The sequence below is a fragment of the Jatropha curcas genome, chromosome 11 (genome assembly GCF_041381405.1).
Source record: "Jatropha curcas cultivar XTBG-Jc1 chromosome 11, XTBG_Jcur_1.0, whole genome shotgun sequence".
Classification (NCBI taxonomy): Eukaryota; Viridiplantae; Streptophyta; class Magnoliopsida; order Malpighiales; family Euphorbiaceae; genus Jatropha; species Jatropha curcas.
The window spans coordinates 232,108-250,302 of record NC_143161.1 but is presented as its reverse complement, the minus strand read 5'-3'; the positions used below and the strand labels follow the sequence as shown (position 1 = coordinate 250,302).

The following is an 18,195-nucleotide window of genomic DNA, read 5'->3' as shown; positions in this document are numbered from 1 at the left end:
AAGATTGAAGAATTAAAAAAATGTTTTTTTGATTAAAAAAATGTTCTTTTGATTAAAAAAATGTAATTTTCAATTTTATTGTTAAAGAATAAAAAGGGTGCAAACCAAAATTTTTTTCCTACATACATAAAACAAGTCATAAATGTTAAACTAAATAAAACACGTGGCCATAATTTAGTTGAGGTGACGACAGTATCGCAACTCCGCCTGCTCATGTGGCGGCATTTGGGGAGAGAGGGAGTTAGAAAGCATGGAGAAAAAGCGCTAAATCCCAAACAATTTTGATCAGAACGAACACAATACAAGAAAACAGAGATGAACCATATTCATAATAGGGGACACCAAAAGGGTTTGAAGACGGTAATGTGGATGATGGGGCTTTGCCTTGTGGGATATATAGTCGCCCCTCCCCTTTACTGGCACCTTTCTGATATTATAGTGGCTGCTCTTCGCTCTTCTTCTTCCTCCTCCTCCTCTTCGTATTGCCCTCTCTGCCCCTGCGATTGCTCTTCTCAACCCCTCCTCTCTCTTCCTAATGGTATTTTCTCTCTGTACCTCTATGTAAAATGTAATGCATGTATGGATGCTAAATGCGAGGATCGTATGATACTAATTCTTTAAACAGGGGTCTGGATTTCATGAGTAGGATTTAAATTTTCTTATACAAAAAGAGACAATAGCAGGGATTGTAGAATGTAGATCATTTAGGTTTCTACTTTCTTGTTATCATTTCCTATTTGGCATTGTCGAGGAATGTGTTGTACACATTAATACAATCACTGTTTTGTTCCATAATAATCAATTCTATGGTTGTTTTGTCAAGAATTTCGAAAATCTTGATAAGCGATTATGACCACTTTGTCCGTCATGCATATATGTGTATAGGTCCTGAACAATAATTACTCTATTATCACGAATCTTGCAGGATATTCATATCAATTTTGTGCTGAAATAAGTACCAGTCTTGGAAGCTGATGTGATGCCTGTCTGTTTTCTTGCAGGATTGAGCAACAATTCCTTTACAGGTTAATATCCCTCCCTATTACATCATCAACCTGAACAGTTGTTGGTGCTTAGATCACTGCTATTTTATTTTTGTCACCAAACTTAAAACCCTTGATTTTCTGGTGTTAGAAATAACGAAATATGGTTTGATTTCCATTTACTTATTTTGAAATATAACATGTTTAATCTTTTAGTTAAAGATGCTATAGATTTTGTTATGATGGAACTGTAAAGAGTAGCTCGTGTTGAGATTAATAGTGTCCAAAATGTAATTGCTTGGTTGTGGAATTTATTGCTCTTGTGTTGGTACATTTGTAGAGTGTATGAAGCACGATCCTGATGTGAGCGAGGAGATGGAGAAGAGCTTTATAGAACTATTATCAGAGGAGGTGAGGCTGAAAGAAGAAGAGGCTCTTAAAAAACAACGGCGTGTAGATCTGGCCCTGCTGGAGGCTAAGAAAATGGCATCGCAGTATCAAAAGGAGGCAGATAAGTGCAATGCAGGAATGGAAACTTGTGAAGAGGCAAGGGAAAGAGCTGAAGCCACGTTAGAAGCACAGAGGAAACTTAGTGCCATGTGGGAACTTAGAGCTCTTCAGAGAGGATGGAAAGAAGATGTCTCAAGGTCTCGTGCTTCTTAAATGCCGCATTGCTTTTTTCAAGTGGTTGATCAAAATTGTTCAGGCAGTTTCAACTTTGAGGAATCGCTTAATTTCTTTTTGTTAATCTTGTTTTTCTCCTGCTTGCTTCTGAGGTCATCCAATTCATTCATTTTTCACTTTCGACTCAATTTTTGCTGTTATGGGAAGTTGCTTGTATGGAGGGGAAGCCCGGGCATTAAAATTCTAATTCCGAGTTTATTAAATCATTGGGATAAGCAACCACTGCAGAAAGAGAACAGCAGGATATGGCCTTTTGAATGCAAGGGAATTTTTCCCAGATGAATGTAACATTATAATGAAAATGATGTTCCAGCTAAATTTTCTATAGGATTAATCAAATAGCCGCTACAGTTGCAATACTGTCAATAAAAATTATCAGTATTTGTATCTATCTATGTATACAACTGTATAATGTACAGGCGCTCCACCTGCAGTCTCATCAATACTTCAGAGCAAGTCAGTTGACAGCTAAAGATTGCTATCGGAGAACAGGCCACTATGATCAGTTGGATGAAGCCAATAATGCTGAGGCATCAAAGGGACCAACCACGCCCTCACTCAAAAGGCGCATGGCAGCTCCCCTAGAAAACTTCCTTGCAAAAAGGAAACAGGGAACAGATGTTGAGTTAGTGCGGCACCATTCTGTCCGGTACTCGGTCTCATAGTATACATGGTTGATAGCCTGTTGAATTGAACAAAAGAATACCACAATTAGGAGCATGTGGTGCCAAAAAAGAACAGATCATGGCAAACTATAGCCAGAATCTGAAAAAATAAATCACAAAGAGAAACAGATAAAATGCTGGTATTGTGCAACAATAATCATTTTTTGCCAGAATAGATCAATCCTCCCAAAATTTTCAAGCAGAACAACCAACGCATTGAACAACAACGTTGATACTACCACCATTCTCAGACAAATGCAGCACTCAGAAGACTAATGCATGTCCTAGAAAAGAAGATCAATTACAGCCACAAATATAATGATTGGGTATACACAGTTTTCTCATGCATACATGGACTGCAATTCCAATAGACTAACGGTAAAAATAATACCTTTATTTCATTGATCTTTTTAGGGCTTGCATTTGCATAGGTGAATGTGATAGGATGCCAACCTTTAGTTTCCATTTTTGCCAGAGACTGATTCCACACAGTATAGGTCAAAGTTCTTCTTTCAAGTTCACCTTCCAGCCCAGCCACCTGACAAGTACAGAATCGAATTTTGGATAGGAAAAGTTTGATACTAATTCTATCATTGATGACCGTGTCCTCTGCTTCAGTATTAATTACTAACAGAATGTGAGATAAACGAAAGCCACTGCTAGAGAAAACCCAGAATATTTCTTACCGAAAGCAATGTTGGCACGTAGTGTTCATCAGCAATACAGGTCTCCAGCTTTTTAAGTTTCTCGATCTAGTAATAAGGTAAAATCAGAAGAAACTATCAATTCCCAGAAACTGGGAAGGGAAATAAATGTAACGGAACTGCATCCAGTATACAAAAAAAGTACAGAATATCTCCAAAATAATACAATGAGCAAGCTCCAATTAGGAAGTAACATCTATATTGCACCAACTACAGAAAAAGGATAGAAATCAAAGCATCATAGCTTTATTAGCAAAAAGTATGAGGTGCATTAGTGAACATTGGCAATGAGAGAAGAGTTCATCACATCCCGAAATTATAACGAAGCAAGTTATACATGAAACTGGATAAAAAAAATATCCAAAAGTTCAGAAAACATTTCATCTTCTAGATATAAATCATTTTCAAATTGAACTTACAATAAACACTTTTCTCTTGACGGCATCTGGAGGTAGGCCCAGCTGCACAATATAAAATGCAAAGAATAAGCTATTACATCATAAAACAAATTTCAAATAGTTTTTGGACAGTGGTTCCATCCAATTAAAATTATCTTTTAAGAATTCATATTTTGTTAACACTAGAAACCAAAAATACAAAATTGAAACCATCTGTTTTAAAGCAAAATTAAATAGGACCCAAGCAGGCATTTACTAATTTACTAATAAACAGAATAAACTACCAAAGAAGAAAAGATAATTTAAGTCGTAATTTCTTAGGTTACAGCGGTAAAAGGTTCATGTTTTAGTTTGCTCCATTCATGAATATATCATTCATGTTGCTGTTACTTATAGCCAAAAAAGTTTGTAAGTAACAGACTAAAACAGGCAATACAAATTTGGATTGCAGCTTCGTGTGTAACAGCAATATTTAAGTACCTTGCAATGTTTCTTAAAGACTGGAAATATAACCTCATCATCTACAATCTTCTCTGCATGACTTCTCACTAAGGTGATCCACTGAAATTGCAAAATGAATAGCAAGATGGAAGATAAATTAGATATACCAGGGATGAGGGAGACATTCCTATACTTAATGAAATAACAACTACATTACATTGTCAAGTCAAGACTCAAAGCTATATGTATAATATAGTAATGCTGAGGATTAAACTGACAAGCAAGAAAAACCATCAATTAAAGCTGATGCTCTTAATGTCATTCCAATGATAAGGCCATTTTTACGAAGCAATCTTCCCAGGTTACAGTAGCAAGAGAACCAATTAAATTTATGCTCAGGAACTGAATAAAAAATGCTTCCTGCTTTCAAAATCTCAGGCAACTTTGCATGATGCTCTAACTTAGCCAGTCAAGCTTTTACTAACATGTCAACATCAACAAATAGGCCAAAATCTTACTTAATTAACATCAATTAAAAAATATATATATTAGAATGATGAGAAAAACATCATTTGCAAATGCTGTGAAAATCTCTGGTCAAATTGGCAGAATATATGACTTCAAATACTGGTCAGGTCAAAATTAATGCAATTTCAGATTCCAAGGAAATACAATCTCCCTCAAGATTTATATTAGTTTGTGCTTCTAGCAAAGTGAATTCTGTATAAGATAGGTTGTGCAAGAAGATTGCATCCACCACAGGTGACAATAAAGCGTCACTAACCTGAATATTATCAAATGATACCATTTCAGTTATGGTAATGCAATTTCCATGTTACATGACTTTATGAGCTATATTGCTTTCATTACACCAAAATCAATGCCAAGGAAATATTCCATGAAACATTCAAAAACTAATGAATTCTCTTAAACCTTAATTTACCCCAATTAATGGCCTCAAAGTAATTTGACTAAAGTGAAAGTGCAATAGAGTTAACCTGGGATCCTTTTCGCCATTTCTTTTTTTGTATGATAGGCGACATTTTCGGGTTGTAGCGCTCTCCTTTTGTTTCAATAAAGCTACAAGACAGAACAACTGCATAAATCTTAGCATTACAAAATGTGGAAGTATTAATAAAAAAAGGTTGAATAATGCTGAAAGTTCCATATAATCCTGTGCTTGGCACCTCAAGTATCAAAGCCTCTATCTACCTGTCCACAAAACTCCTATGAGAAGCCATCAAGTAGCCGTATATGTAGCTAAAGTTGTACAGGGGAACACAGCTGCGACATTTAGTGAAAAACATATATCAATACCAACAGAAATCTATAAACAACCTTAGTTTAACAACCCAAAATCCTCACATGAAATGCAACATTGATTATACTAAATGCAAGCCTCCACTTGCTAAACTTGTGAAACGTTAAAGGCCAATTGGCCAAATCCCGTGAGAAATAAAAATTTTCATTTTTTAAATTTCTAAGGAAACCACCAGCCAACCTGTCAGAGAGAAGCACGAATCTTTGATTTGCCGGATCTTCCAAAGCAGCTGCAAGCAACAACCTCTCTGCTTCAATCATACTCGACTCTCCCCAGACTACCTGCAAAACGTGACCACAAAAATTTCCAAAACAAGTTTATCCATCAATCAGTTCTATTTTTAGTATAAGAAAGAATCCAGTATTTAAAAAAAATAAATTAAAAAAAAGAAAGAAAATTGAATTAAGAACGATGCATCAGTATAACCGAAGTCACTCTTTAAAGGGGATGATAAAAACAGCAATCAAACTTCGAGTACGCCTTCGCTTAGCAATTAAGAGAAAAATCCTAAATCAATATTTGATGTTCCTTTTATTACCTAACATGTATAATGAACTATTAAAAGAGGAAGTTTCTACAAAAAAAAAAAAAAAAAAAAAAAAAAAAAAAAAAGGAAACATTAAGTACCTGGATACTATTCTTTAACTGCCGACCGTAGAAGAAATGCGACCGTGTTGTTGACTCGTCGAACTCAAAACCAGGCGCCGAGTGAATAAAAATGGAGAAATTAGCCACGTCGGCATTCTGCAAGCCACTTCGTTCTGTTAACCCGATCATTTTCCAGATAAAAAGATAAGGAAACAAATTCCAATTCCAAATTACCTCGAAGAAGCTTCCCCAGAGGAAATCGAGAGGCAGGTCTTTGCAGACGAGAAAAAGAAAGGCCAACTTAGGAGGACCGACGAACTCGAAGCTACGGCGAGAAATTCGAGATCTCGGGCGATAAAAGGTAGAAGTCTGAGACGAGAAATCGGATTGAAAATGGAGTCTTAGAAGAGCGAAGACGCAGAGAGTGACAGAAAGGAAGAGGACGAGCTTCCAGCCGAACCAAATGACGTGGCGTACGGGTATCGGTTGGGCTTTCTTCGTCATGGTTCTTCCTGCAAGGGCCATGATTTCAACGCATCAAACAAAAAAAAAAAAAAGAAAATCGAATGACAAAAGTGGCAAAAATTCAAGAGAATATGTAAAGAGAGAAAAAGGAGAGAGAGAGTACATTGAATGTGATGGAATTGATGGTAAGAGACTAACATGGAAAGAAAGAGCTGTACATGCTAAATGCTGGCGTTTCTTTTCTTTGTCGAAGCTCAATGAAGCGAACAAGAATGGGAAAAGAGAAAATGAAAACGTGGCCGTTTGGGTTCAAACCTGTAGAAATGGCAGCGCAGCGGCGCAAGTCTGGCCTTAACCCACGTTCAAAAATGGAAAATCAAAGGTGGGTCCTACGGTATATTGAAGGCATTGACACAATAAAACGGCACCGTCAAGGAGGATTTGGCGCGTGGTCGACCTAACTAATTACCTAATTATGTTTGATTTGTTTTTTGGAATGGAAATGACGAGAGAGAATTTGGCCCTCATAAGGTAAGAAAACTTGACCAAAAGGTTCAAATTTGGAGATGTGGACCTAATTAAAATTGTTTACTTACAATTACCAGCAAGTGTATCCACCTTGGTTGTGCATACTGTATATAGAAGAATAACATAAACGAGTATGAGAATGATTTACCTATATTTATCATATATAATTTATTCATACATCAAACCAATCACAAATAAAATTAAAAGCATTTTTAAACATATATTGATTTTTAGAAAAAAAAATTTATTAACTTGGTGTATTTAAAAATATTTTAAAATACAATATATGTGTTCACCTATAAACCAAATTAATGAAAATAATTCATTTAAATGAAAATAATTCATTTAAAATAAAAAAAAATGAATGAAACTAATATTTTAGCGAATAATCAAAAATATTATATAAGTTCATTAGATGATTATATGATTAAAATAAAAATAAAAAATGCGTTAAGTTGGAAAGTAATAAATACTCTTCACACGCATGTGGACACAGCTAATAAATCGAACCATTACACATTGTCTGATTGTCTCTCAACTAACATTATGCAAAAGCAAAATAGACTAAAGTCCTATGGCTTCAATCATTTACCCAAAACAATTTGTCCTATTAATAATAATAATAATAGAGACTAAAAAGAGAATATGATGACATAAACATGTAGGCCTCACCTACATTACGCAGTTTATTTATAGTTGTTCCCTCGGACAAGGCTGGTCCTTAAAAATCATAAAAAAAAAAAATTATTTTCTCAGATCGTCGTATGATATATTTATTTAAAATGAATGAATATACTATTTTTCATTTTAATCTTACATAAATAAAATATTAATTAATTTTTTATAATAATATTTAATATTTTATTATCTTTAAATAATTATAAATAAAATAATCAAATAAAAATATTAAGTTGCAAAAAAATAATTATTTTTATAAGAATAATATAGCCTAAATATAATATAAATACAAACCAACTTTTAACTGATAAGAAAAAATTCCATCATATGATCAAAAGAATCGACAATTAATAGCTATTGATAAAAAATCCTTATCAAATTAATCACCTAACCGTTAAATACAAATCAGCAACCAACTGCACAAAACAGCTGAGCGAAGAGCCTCCCTGCTCAAACAGAACATCATAAATCTGTGTCCGAGCTCGAATATTACAGATAATAAGCAAGTAGGTACACTCTGATGGTTCAACCATAAATACATCGATGCGTTTGCAAAATAACTCAATCCACAAATTTTCTTGCATGTCCCTCAAGGCATGACTAGTAGCAGCAAGAAACTTTCTGCTATCACCCTTGTATCCTGAATGGAACCGACAGTTCCCTATATGCAATCGATGATCTAACCTGGAGCATGTAGACATCCAATTCAGTTTCAAGCTTAGAACCATTAAGTACATTTGCCTCTCCTCGAGATTTAAATTTTATTTGCAGCGCAGATGCCAATTTAAAGTGAATTGTGGACTTAACAGAGGTCAAATGCACTATCGGACACCTGCCTTGACATTTTGAGGGCCCAAAATAACATTTAGAATCTTTCCTGGAATGAAGATTCTTTTCCTGATAGATTTTCCATCCAGATACCTGGAGAGCTTCTCATCCTCGGAAGCTAATCTGAAAGCATCCTCCTCTGAGCATCCTTCTTCAACCTGTATAGTGCCTCGTGTTTTGCCATTGATCTGAACTGGCAAGATGACAAAAGTATCCTTCAGGTAAGCAGGATTGGCCTGAAATTGGAATAACTGGGTGAGTAGTCTCAAAAAAAGGACCCAGGTAGATATAAGTGGTTACTATTCAACCAAGTGCATCTTATCCATCATGGAATCTAAACTCTAAAGCGCACTCCACAATGAATTATATTGACTGGAAATTAATAAGACACGGACACAATCAGATTACTCATTGCCATTCTGATGGCAAATCCAGTCCACTGTCTGGATTATCCAGTCCGTTGTTTGTTAATCCAGAGAACGAGTTTTGTCACCCTCAAATGAAAATTATTTGATGACTAATTCAAAGCACTACAGCATTTTAGATCATCATACATGGACAAGGACTAAAACAACAATGTATTAAAGAACGCCGAGAAATAAAAGTCAAAATAACATAACAAACAAGATGTCAAACATATACAGCTGAGTTGAAGACAGAAATTTACCTCAGGAAATGGTTCATATGCCAATGAATTTGAGTGCCCTAACCGAAACCAAAGCTCCTCAGCTATGTGAGGTGCATAAGGAGAGAGCAGTAAGACAAATTCTTCAACAATTGACCTTGGAAGTTTATTCCACTAGTGATAATGCAAGCAAAAGTTGTTACAATTAACAGGAAAATATCAATCATGAAACAAAAGAGAAGACATGAAAGAGGAGGAAGAGTGGGTAAGAAATAAAATAAAATGTAGCGAACTCCTTAACAAGGAATAAAAGGAAATTGTGGCAAGACCTTATATGCTGAATTAATGAACTCCATCATTGCTGAAATTCCTGTGTTGAATCGTGTCCCTTCAATTTCTTCTGTTACCTGTGAAGCAAAATCAATTCCTCGAGTTTCATAAGGATGGAGTGTGTCAGAATCTGCTTTGACAGAAACTTCCAAACAAATAAAGCAGCCTTTCTTCTGATCTGTAGAACCACACAATTGATGGATTCTCGCCCAAGAGAAAGCCCCATACCACTCAGAACTCTATATGGTTAGGCAGGGTAACCACAACTCTAGTTGTGTCTATCGACCATGTAGTTAAACTAAATATAGTAAAAACTTGAGCATCTTGGAGCATATATGCAACTGTTAAATAGAACATTTCGGGATTAAGGCTGTTGATTTGTGTTTTCTGGATGGAATATTCTTATAAGGATAAAGCTAAGTAAAGTTATTTACTCTCCCCACTTAGCAGGTATTTGCTTTTGATACATATATCAAAAATTAGGGAAATGCATAGTATATAGAATTCTTTATCGTAATTCTTAACAATATCAAAGGATTTAACTTTACAATACATTCTTCGACTATTGAGATATCGATCTTAATTTTCAAAATTAATCTTCGCATTAATACACCTGTTTCTGTAAGTCATTATAATTAGGATGCATCTTCATATGAAGCTGTATCTATCCTCAGGAACTTTTTAATATTGATAACTAATTAGTGTAATCAATAACAGGGAAGCATGTGAGAGTTATTGGAGGAAGAAACTTGGATAGAAATTATCTTGTTGGTTTTAAAACAAAACTCCAGTCCTATTCAAGATGTAGTCAAAGCACCCAACCAAATCCACAAACAAACAAATGCAGGTTGATATCTTTTAGGAAAGGTAGTGGACAAGTGAACAAAGGAATACTCTCATAGAGAGAAAGAGATGCTGAATATTCAGATTTCGATATAACCTTTGCTATGCATTTATGTAGAGAACGTAGCTGTTCATAAGTTGGTTCATCATCACTCGCCACGGTTCCATCTTTGAAAGCACCATTAGCTAAAGGTGAACCAACAATCAGCCTCCAAGTTCTTCCCAAAAATCGGTATACACCTTCAATGCCGCTAGTACTCCATGTTTTTGAGTCTCTGAAAGCATAATGCATTGAGGACATAATCATATGAGAGAATATCTTTATTTTCTCTAACACTCTGCACAAGTTAAAACCAAGAAAGTAAGGCATACCTAAATGGTCCCATAAACATTTCATATAATCTAAGAGAGTCTGCACCATATTCTGAAACAACATCATCAGGATTGACAACATTGCCCCTACTTTTACTCATCTTATGAGCACGGGCAATCAAACGAATATCACGGTCATCTTTCAGCACAAATGAATCCCCAGATTTTATCACCTGAATAAAGAGAAATGGGATTTTGTCAGAAATTAAGAAGATACAAAGCTGTAAATAATAGACGAATATCTCAACAAGTGTAGACAGTCTTGTATGAAGACAAGAAAATGCCACTATATTCATTCATGTAAGAAAATACCTTTTCCTCAGGAATTATTTCCTGATAAAGTTCACCCAATATATCAGCAGAATCTGCAGACACATAGTTCCCATCTGGGTCCTTGTAGGCCATATATTGAACCTGCCACCCATATCATTAGAAAAATGGTGATGGTTTATATTTTGATGCACACAAACAAGTGTACTTACTTCTCCAAGGATGATTCCTTGGTTTATAACACACTTGAAGGGCTCTTTAGTTGAGACAACACCAATATCATAAAGCACCTGAAATACATATTTTCTGTAAGAAATACATCTTATGACATAAATTAATAAAGTTAGACAATTCATTATTTGGTTGTGGGAAGTGCACTGCTAATTTTGATATATAGGCTCATTTCACAAGCACTAGATTGATCTATGCAAGCATAAGTCAATGGTAAACCTGAGTGGAGACAAAGAATACAACAAAAACTGTAACAAAAGACAGAGATCCACATTGACAATGATGATGATAGATAACAAGCTGCATAAACAGGTGTTATTTGTCGAAAATGACATTAATTGATTCATCAAGTTAATCTCAAAATTATTATAAACAACAATGCATTCAGATCACAAAACCTTGTGCCAGAATCTTGAATAAAGTAAGTGGAGAACAGCGTGCTCTGCACCACCAATATAGACATCAACTGGACTCCAATACCTATTGGCAAATATAATCTTAAAATAGAAAAGAAATAACAGCACAAAAAATATATTCAAGTTCATAATTTAAATAACATAAGTACATTCTTTTTATGTTACTAAGACCAAATCTTACATTTCTTTTGTCTTATCAACTAATTGCTCGGAGTTCTTTGGGTCCATATATCTCAAATAATACCTGAACATTCCAGAAAAATTCTAGAACATCAAATATCAAAGAAAACTTGAACTAACATTTTGCTCAATAGAAAATGCTGGAAAACAAAATGACAAACTTCCATTCATTCCCATTCATTGCAAAAGATTAATTTAAGGATGAAACATGGTTGTTCTTCAAACAAATAGTTACTAACTTCAAATTGTAACAGTTATTGTTCAAGTCAACTGCCAAATTAGTCCAGATTCCCTATCTATTAAATTTTCATTAGTTCACAGCAGGTTAGCTACCCAATTATCCCACCTGCTCCATATTTTCTCTCCAAAGGAAGAGAAGGTTAAGAAAATGCTCTGACTAGATTTGAAGTGAGAGTATACATATATTAATAACTACTCGATCGTAGCATATACAAAGAATGATTAAATTTTGTGAGTGAAAGAAAATAGTCATTATGGACATCTGAGAAGCAGAACCATAAATAATTGGATAAACAAAATGTGACATAGGAATATGGTCTGTCCAGCTAGTAACATGTCCTAATTTTTGATAAAGTTAGAAATTTTGACATTTTGACATTTAGGGTAGTAAAAAATGTGTTGCCAGCAGAAACATTTTTAAGTAGCAACATATATGTTACCAGCAAGAACCAGCCCACTGTGGCATGGTGCTTGTTTCTCTTCTGGCAGGTTTTCCAGATGAAGGATCAGTGGTTTTCACCTGAAAATAAGCCACAAAAAGAAATTGACATACAACATATTTAAGGAAACAAAAATACAGATGTCGCTGGGAGAAAGGAGAAAAGTAGAGAGACTGTGAGAGAGAGAGAGAGAGAGAGAGAGAGAGAGAGAGAGAGAGAGCCTGAGATCTATATAATGAAGCAAAAACATGTAGCAAAATTATTAATTCATCAAATTTCCAGGATTTTCCCTGAATTTAGCAGTCAATTAGCAAGCAAGATCACATTAATAGAAGCGTAAGCTGCATAACCAAGGAGTGAGAAAATTAATGGATTATTTCTACATTGACTTATAGAAACAGCCACAAAGAAAAACGATTGACCATTTAAGCACTTTTGAGCATGACACCCTCCTTTTGGTCCAGTCTATTGCATCAATTTTATCAAAGTAAATAGGAAACTTCATAAACAGCCTTCTCCTGCGTTAACCAGATATAAGATTCCAAGATGCCACTGGCTTCCCCAAGATATAATCTGTTATATTTCTAGAATAGAAATGATTGTACTGAATAAACAATTTCTCTACATACAATGAATCAGAATCCTGCACCATCACAAGCTCTGGGAAAGAGTGATGGATTCATTATTGATTTTGTGGTAAATACTATCAGAAAAAGAGAGACTGCAAACTCTGAAACATTGTAGATTACAAGGAACACTTGCAGTGAGGATAAAAACATACCCAAGAAATAGCTTTTGACAGTGGTGGTTCTCCCGTCCCTGTGGGAGTGAAATCATCCAATTCGGGTAATTTAAGGGGCAAATCCCTTTCAGAAAGTGGAATACTCTCACCATTATCCTCCAAGAAAACAACTGGGATAGGTTCCCCCCAGTAACGCTGCCGAGCAAAAAGCCAGTCCCTTAACTTGTAATTCACCTGAAGAAAGACCCAACATGTTTTCAGTATAATAACCTTCCTCCCAAGATCACCTGTATCAGTAAGCTTTAGATTATAAGTAGAGAGCACCTTTTTCTTCCCATTTCCAGTTTTTTCAGCCCATTCAATGACTTTGGATGCCGCTACTTTGCTAGGCAAGCCATTGATGTCAAGCCCCACACTTGAATTCGATGAATTTAAGATAATGCCTGCACCTGCATAAGCTATTCCTGAATCACCACAATCTTCACCATCTGGCTTCACAACCCAACATATAGGAATGTCATATCTAGTGGCAAATTCATAATCACGAGTGTCGTGTGCAGGCACAGCCATAATTGCTCCAGTCCCATAACTGCACCCAAAATATTATATATGTCAAAGACACCAACAAACACTCTCCAAATGCTTAGTATTGATAATCCCATGGCATGATTACATCATATTCCAAATAACAGCTCATGCATTTCACACTGTAGACAACATACATGGGGGAAAGTTGCAACCTAAGCATTTATGCATCAGCCAACTATCATCAACAAAAAGACAAAAAACCAAGCACACCTGCCCAAAACATAATCTGCAATCCATATTGGGATTGCTTTCCCATTAGCTGGATTTCTTGCATAGCAGCCACTAAACACCCCAGTTTTTTCCTTCTGAAGCTCAGTCCTCTCAAGTTCACTCTTTCGAGAGGCAATATCTCTGTATTCCTCCACCTGTGATCAAGATTTGTTACCTTGCAACTGTTCATGGCAGTTGAGACAAAATATGGAAAGGAAGAAAAGAACAATACACTTCTACTCTGGGCGAGAGAAACTAATGATGAAAGTAAAGAGTGCTCTGGTGCCACAACTAAATATCTGCACCAAACCAGGAAAAAAATAATTATCAATCCAGGGAGAATGGCATAAAAAATTTATTGAACAAGCACATGGTGCATAGATTTATCAAATAAACAACAATAATATAGGATATGAAAGTACGTTGCACCAAAGATGGTGTCAGGTCTCGTAGTATAAACAATAATTTTTTCGCCTCTTTCCTTTCCATCATCACCAAGTACAAGAAATTCTATCTCAGCCCCTTCTGACCTCCCTATCCAATTCCTTTGCATGTCTTTTACACTTTCAGGCCAGTCAAGGTCATCTAAGTCTTCAAGAAGGTGATCAGCATATGCAGTTATCTTGAGCATCCATTGCCTCATTGGCTGCTTGGTAATAAACAACGACACTGTAAAATTACAAGCCCATTCAACAAAAAGAAGAAAAGTAATGCGAATAGAACAAATGTTTTAAAAGATAAAATAACATACTGCCACACCTTTCTTATAACTGGATGACCACCGCGTTCACTCACCCCATCTACAACCTCCTCATTGGCCAGAACAGTGCCAAGCGCAGGGCACCAATTGACTGGAACCTCAGCCTGAACAAATAATAAGTAGACCATCAAATCCAGTTTTAAGGAGGAAATGAGAGGATATGATGGTGGAATGGAGATAATCCCAGACCTGATACGCCAATCCTCTCTTCAATAGCTGAAGAAAGATCCACTGTGTCCACTTATAGTATTCTGGTTCAATAGTGGAAATTTCACGATCCCAGTCATACGAGAATCCCAACGATTTAAGCTGAAAACAAAATTGGATGTCAATACATTAAGAAAGAACAAATTTAGATGTCAACATTTTTAGAAAGAACCACATTCAGGAACACATGATATAGAATAGACAGTTAGGCTAATACATGATGAACAGAGTGCAATGCCATCTCAAGTGCCTAAAAGGAACTTCTCTAAATAGGTTATGATTTTTCCATGTGGCTTAACTTGCATCAGCAGCACCTCATAGAGGTCAAGATGAATAAAATTGTTCAACATTCAGAATTTCACATTCCACTATAATTAGGCAAGCAACTGAATGACATACAAAGTGAAATTATAAGCTTCCATTTGAGCACTCTCAAACATTGACCTGTGTGCTTTTGATCAACATAACAACATGCCAAGTATATGCATGTGTTGCTTTGGTGTTTCTCATGCTGATGCTCCAGTTGCTCTAAACATGTGAGAAAAAAAAAGGTAACAGAATCTGCATTACAAGATTGAAAATCATTCTGTGACACACATGGCACATGACTCGAAGAAACATTACTTCAGAACTGCAAAAAAAAAAAAATAGTAGGGACATTACTTGACCTGGGATCTGAAGCGGTTAATATTCCTCAATGTTGTGATTTTCGGATGTGTTCCTGTCTGTTACGCGCATATGCAACCCATCAATCAATGAGAATGTTAACCATAAAAACTGAAAATTATGCAAAGCTTTCATCAGCACTGCAAAGCATACCTCAATTGCATATTGCTCTGCAGGTAAACCAAATGCATCCCATCCCATTGGGTGCAAAACATTGTAACCCTGCATACGTCTGAACCTGGCAAGAATATCTGTGGCAGTATACCCCAGTGGATGACCAACATGTAACCCAGATCCACTGCAATAACCACCAACAAATAATTCCAGAAACCTCATTCGTTATAACAAATTTCATTAATCAACATTTTCCATCCCTTGAATTTGCATTGATTTTTATAACTAATTGTCGTACGTTTGACCAGTTGAAATAGCTCACAATTGCTAAAGCTTTAGAATTGAGAATAGCAATCCAAATTAAATGTTGTTTATACCTGAGTCCCATATCCAATTACCAAAGTCTTGTTCAAAAAAAAAAAAAAAAAAAAAAAAAAAATCCAATTACCAAAGTCTAAGGGCAAGTAGAAATGATGATATTGGGCTTCCCATATTTGATTATTTAATGGCTGATATCAAGAGAAATTTAAGGAGAATAGAAAGAGGGAATGAAAAACAGTTACCTGGGATAAGGGAACATGTCAAGCACATAGAACTTAGGCTTCGAGGTGTCAATTTCATCTGGGGTTCGAAAAGTGTAATTATCATCCCAATAACGCTGCCATTTGGGCTCTATTTCATGGAAAGGGTAAGCTCTCTTCACCACTGGCTGCTTCTGCGTCTGCTTCAGCTCAGGTTCTTCAACTTCATTGTCTTGTTTGTTCACTAAGCTCCTAACTCTAATCTCTTTAAATCTAAAACTTTGATAATTTAGGCTGTTTCCATATGCTCTTTTTCTTGGGACATAACAAGTTTTCTTGTTGGGAGTGCTGGGGTTTGAAGACTGCGGTTTTTTAGCAGAGAAATGAAACTTCTGGTAACGAAAAATAGATGTTGAAGGGACCATTTGGGTTAGTGTGAAAGTTGATGCATTCATTTCCTGTACATGTAAATTAGAAAGAATAAAGAAGAAGAGTTCTGAGAGAGCAGACTATCTCTTGTTGATAATGTTTGGCGCTGAGATTTCTTGGCTACCGTTTTTGCAGTGGATATTGGGCTTAACATAGAGCCCATAATGTGGCGTTTTCAGCCTTGGGCCTTGCATTGGGAAGTAGGGGTGTGGGCGTGGAAACGGAGGTTCGATTTCGAATCGGATACAACCGTAAAAACCAAAAATTGAAACTCACTTTTGGTTGAAACTAATTTGCATTGAAATAAGTTTGGAAACCAGATGAATCAATCGATTTGGTTCATATCGATTCAATTGAACGGTTTGATTTTTCTTAAAACTAATTATTATGCAATAACGATATAAAGATTGAAAATGAAAGATGAAGATTGAAAATCGACATTGAAATTGAAGATTAAATAACTGAACCAAAAACTAAAAATAAAAATAATGTTATTTTGATTTTTTTCCAAAGTTTGCTCACACTACCAAAAAGATCTTAACAGATTTTTAAGTAGCTTTCGTGTGTAATAACATGCATGTTTAAAAATAGCTTACATGCTATTTAAACTGGCTTTTATACATTAAGGTGACATTTTATAAAATGTTAATAAAAATGCATGTGCACGTGACAAACGCTATTATGATTTTTAAGTAGATTTTGGTCAATAACATGCATGTTTAAAGTAACTTATATACATTAAGGTAATGCTAGTAAAATAGCACATGTACAGCTGATTAATTAAGTAGCAATAGTATATTGACAAACGTTGCTAAAATAGCTAAAATAGCCAACAGCCAATGACTACCGCAGCTAGAACAGCTAACAGTTACAAGGAACATTAATCAAACATTACAAAAATCAATGGCAATGAGACTATGAGTGTAACATCCAAATGACTCACTCATTTGTTGGGACGATTGTCCCCTAAATTGTCAAAACCTAAAAATGAAACAATTGTCCCTTACAGCTGATTAATTAAGTAGCAATATTATGTTTTTAGTGTGTTCAGTAATACAGTGTTTGAAATCAATAATTACTAACAGCTATCAGAAACATGATGATTAGACTATGACTCTAACATCGAAGTGACTCACCCATTTGTTGGACTGTCCCAAACAGCTGACTAATTAAATTTCTGTTGACCATTAGGGAATTCAATTCCTTCCTTTATAGTTAAGGAAGGGATCCTCCTCACAAATGGAGTTTGTATGTTGTAGGGACACCAACTTACACCTAATTATTGCAGAACAACTTACAATACAATCTCTTCCTAAATCTTTAAAGTGGAATATTCTATACATAAACTAATTGCTTACAACAAACACAAATGAGAACCGCAACTTGCATACCATCTCCAAAAGACAATGAAAGCTTCTAAGTGGGAATCTTCTATACATAAACTAATTGCTTATGATAAATACAAAGAATTTAAACACGAAAGACAACTTACACTAGGCACTACCAATTCTAAAAGACAACAAAAGCTTTAAAGCGAGAACTTTCGTGTATAAACTAATTACTTATGACAAATATAAAGAATTTAAACACGAAGTATATTTTGCATTACCAGCTCGAAAAGACAAGGAAACCTTCAAATTGGAATTTTTTGTGTTTGAATCACGGAGGAACAAAGATGCTTAAATTTTTTTTGAAATCGATATAAAGATGCTTAATTTTGAAGTGAGA

The 18,195-nt window shown here is 35.4% G+C and overlaps 3 protein-coding genes across 6 annotated transcripts; 1 reads left to right on the top strand and 2 right to left on the bottom strand.

The window, feature by feature from the left end:
• The first annotated feature begins 182 nt into the window (after positions 1–182).
• On the top strand, positions 183–1,795 carry LOC105649301 (transmembrane protein, putative (DUF1068)). Its single transcript, XM_012235913.4, has 3 exons — positions 183–538; positions 1,002–1,025; positions 1,324–1,795. Exons 1-3 carry the CDS (start codon positions 316–318, stop codon positions 1,644–1,646), a joined length of 570 nt encoding a protein of 189 aa, XP_012091303.2. The 5' UTR covers positions 183–315; the 3' UTR covers positions 1,647–1,795.
• A 179-nt stretch (positions 1,796–1,974) lies between these two features.
• On the bottom strand, positions 1,975–6,590 carry LOC105649302 (glycosyltransferase BC10). Of its 3 annotated transcripts, none has more exons than XM_012235917.4 (11): positions 6,448–6,590; positions 6,019–6,296; positions 5,824–5,940; positions 5,377–5,477; positions 5,088–5,159; positions 4,874–4,955; positions 3,915–3,995; positions 3,456–3,497; positions 3,019–3,084; positions 2,724–2,870; positions 1,975–2,349 (listed from the first exon to the last, which is right to left on the bottom strand). In XM_012235917.4, exons 2-11 carry the CDS (start codon positions 6,286–6,288, stop codon positions 2,170–2,172), a joined length of 1,158 nt encoding a protein of 385 aa, XP_012091307.1. In that variant the 5' UTR covers positions 6,289–6,296; positions 6,448–6,590; the 3' UTR covers positions 1,975–2,169. The 3 variants fall into 3 exon arrangements, with proteins under 3 accessions (XP_012091307.1, XP_012091306.1, XP_089572653.1); XM_012235916.4 differs by having other exon boundaries at positions 6,413–6,577; XM_089716527.1 differs by lacking the exon at positions 6,448–6,590 and having other exon boundaries at positions 6,019–6,309.
• A 1,193-nt stretch (positions 6,591–7,783) lies between these two features.
• On the bottom strand, positions 7,784–16,574 carry EMB2369 (tRNA synthetase class I (I, L, M and V) family protein). Of its 2 annotated transcripts, none has more exons than XM_012235919.4 (20): positions 16,081–16,574; positions 15,557–15,701; positions 15,406–15,462; positions 14,720–14,839; positions 14,530–14,634; positions 14,193–14,416; positions 14,003–14,069; positions 13,771–13,925; positions 13,297–13,561; positions 13,012–13,206; positions 12,231–12,310; positions 11,552–11,614; positions 11,353–11,434; positions 10,936–11,013; positions 10,766–10,867; positions 10,454–10,626; positions 10,179–10,356; positions 9,238–9,315; positions 8,951–9,082; positions 7,784–8,519 (listed from the first exon to the last, which is right to left on the bottom strand). In XM_012235919.4, the coding sequence occupies exons 1-20, from the start codon at positions 16,491–16,493 to the stop codon at positions 8,277–8,279; spliced, it is 2,955 nt and encodes a 984-aa protein (XP_012091309.1). In that variant the 5' UTR covers positions 16,494–16,574; the 3' UTR covers positions 7,784–8,276. The 2 variants fall into 2 exon arrangements, with proteins under 2 accessions (XP_012091309.1, XP_089572854.1); XM_089716728.1 differs by lacking the exon at positions 16,081–16,574 and adding an exon at positions 15,182–15,298 and having other exon boundaries at positions 15,557–15,609.
• Between the last annotated feature and the right edge of the window lie 1,621 nt (positions 16,575–18,195).

Excerpts from the sequence above, each read along its gene's own strand:
- EMB2369 (XM_012235919.4), bottom strand. The coding sequence starts at position 16,493 with ATGAATGCATCAACTTTCACACTAACCCAAATGGTCCCTTCAACATCT. Across the intron at positions 15,702-16,080 it reads GACATGTTCCCTTATCCCAG|TGGATCTGGGTTACATGTTG; the intron begins GTAACTGTTTTT and ends TGGTTATTGCAG. Across the intron at positions 14,840-15,405 it reads TTAACCGCTTCAGATCCCAG|CTTAAATCGTTGGGATTCTC; the intron begins GTCAAGTAATGT and ends TTTTGTTTTCAG.
- LOC105649302 (XM_089716527.1), bottom strand. The coding sequence starts at position 6,309 with ATGGCCCTTGCAGGAAGAACCATGACGAAGAAAGCCCAACCGATACCC. Across the intron at positions 5,160-5,376 it reads TTCGTGCTTCTCTCTGACAG|CTGTGTTCCCCTGTACAACT; the intron begins GTTGGCTGGTGG and ends TAAATGTCGCAG. Across the intron at positions 4,956-5,087 it reads CATAGGAGTTTTGTGGACAG|CTTTATTGAAACAAAAGGAG; the intron begins GTAGATAGAGGC and ends TCTGTCTTGTAG.
- LOC105649301 (XM_012235913.4), top strand. The coding sequence starts at position 316 with ATGAACCATATTCATAATAGGGGACACCAAAAGGGTTTGAAGACGGTA. Across the intron at positions 539-1,001 it reads CCTCCTCTCTCTTCCTAATG|GATTGAGCAACAATTCCTTT; the intron begins GTATTTTCTCTC and ends GTTTTCTTGCAG. Across the intron at positions 1,026-1,323 it reads GAGCAACAATTCCTTTACAG|AGTGTATGAAGCACGATCCT; the intron begins GTTAATATCCCT and ends GTACATTTGTAG.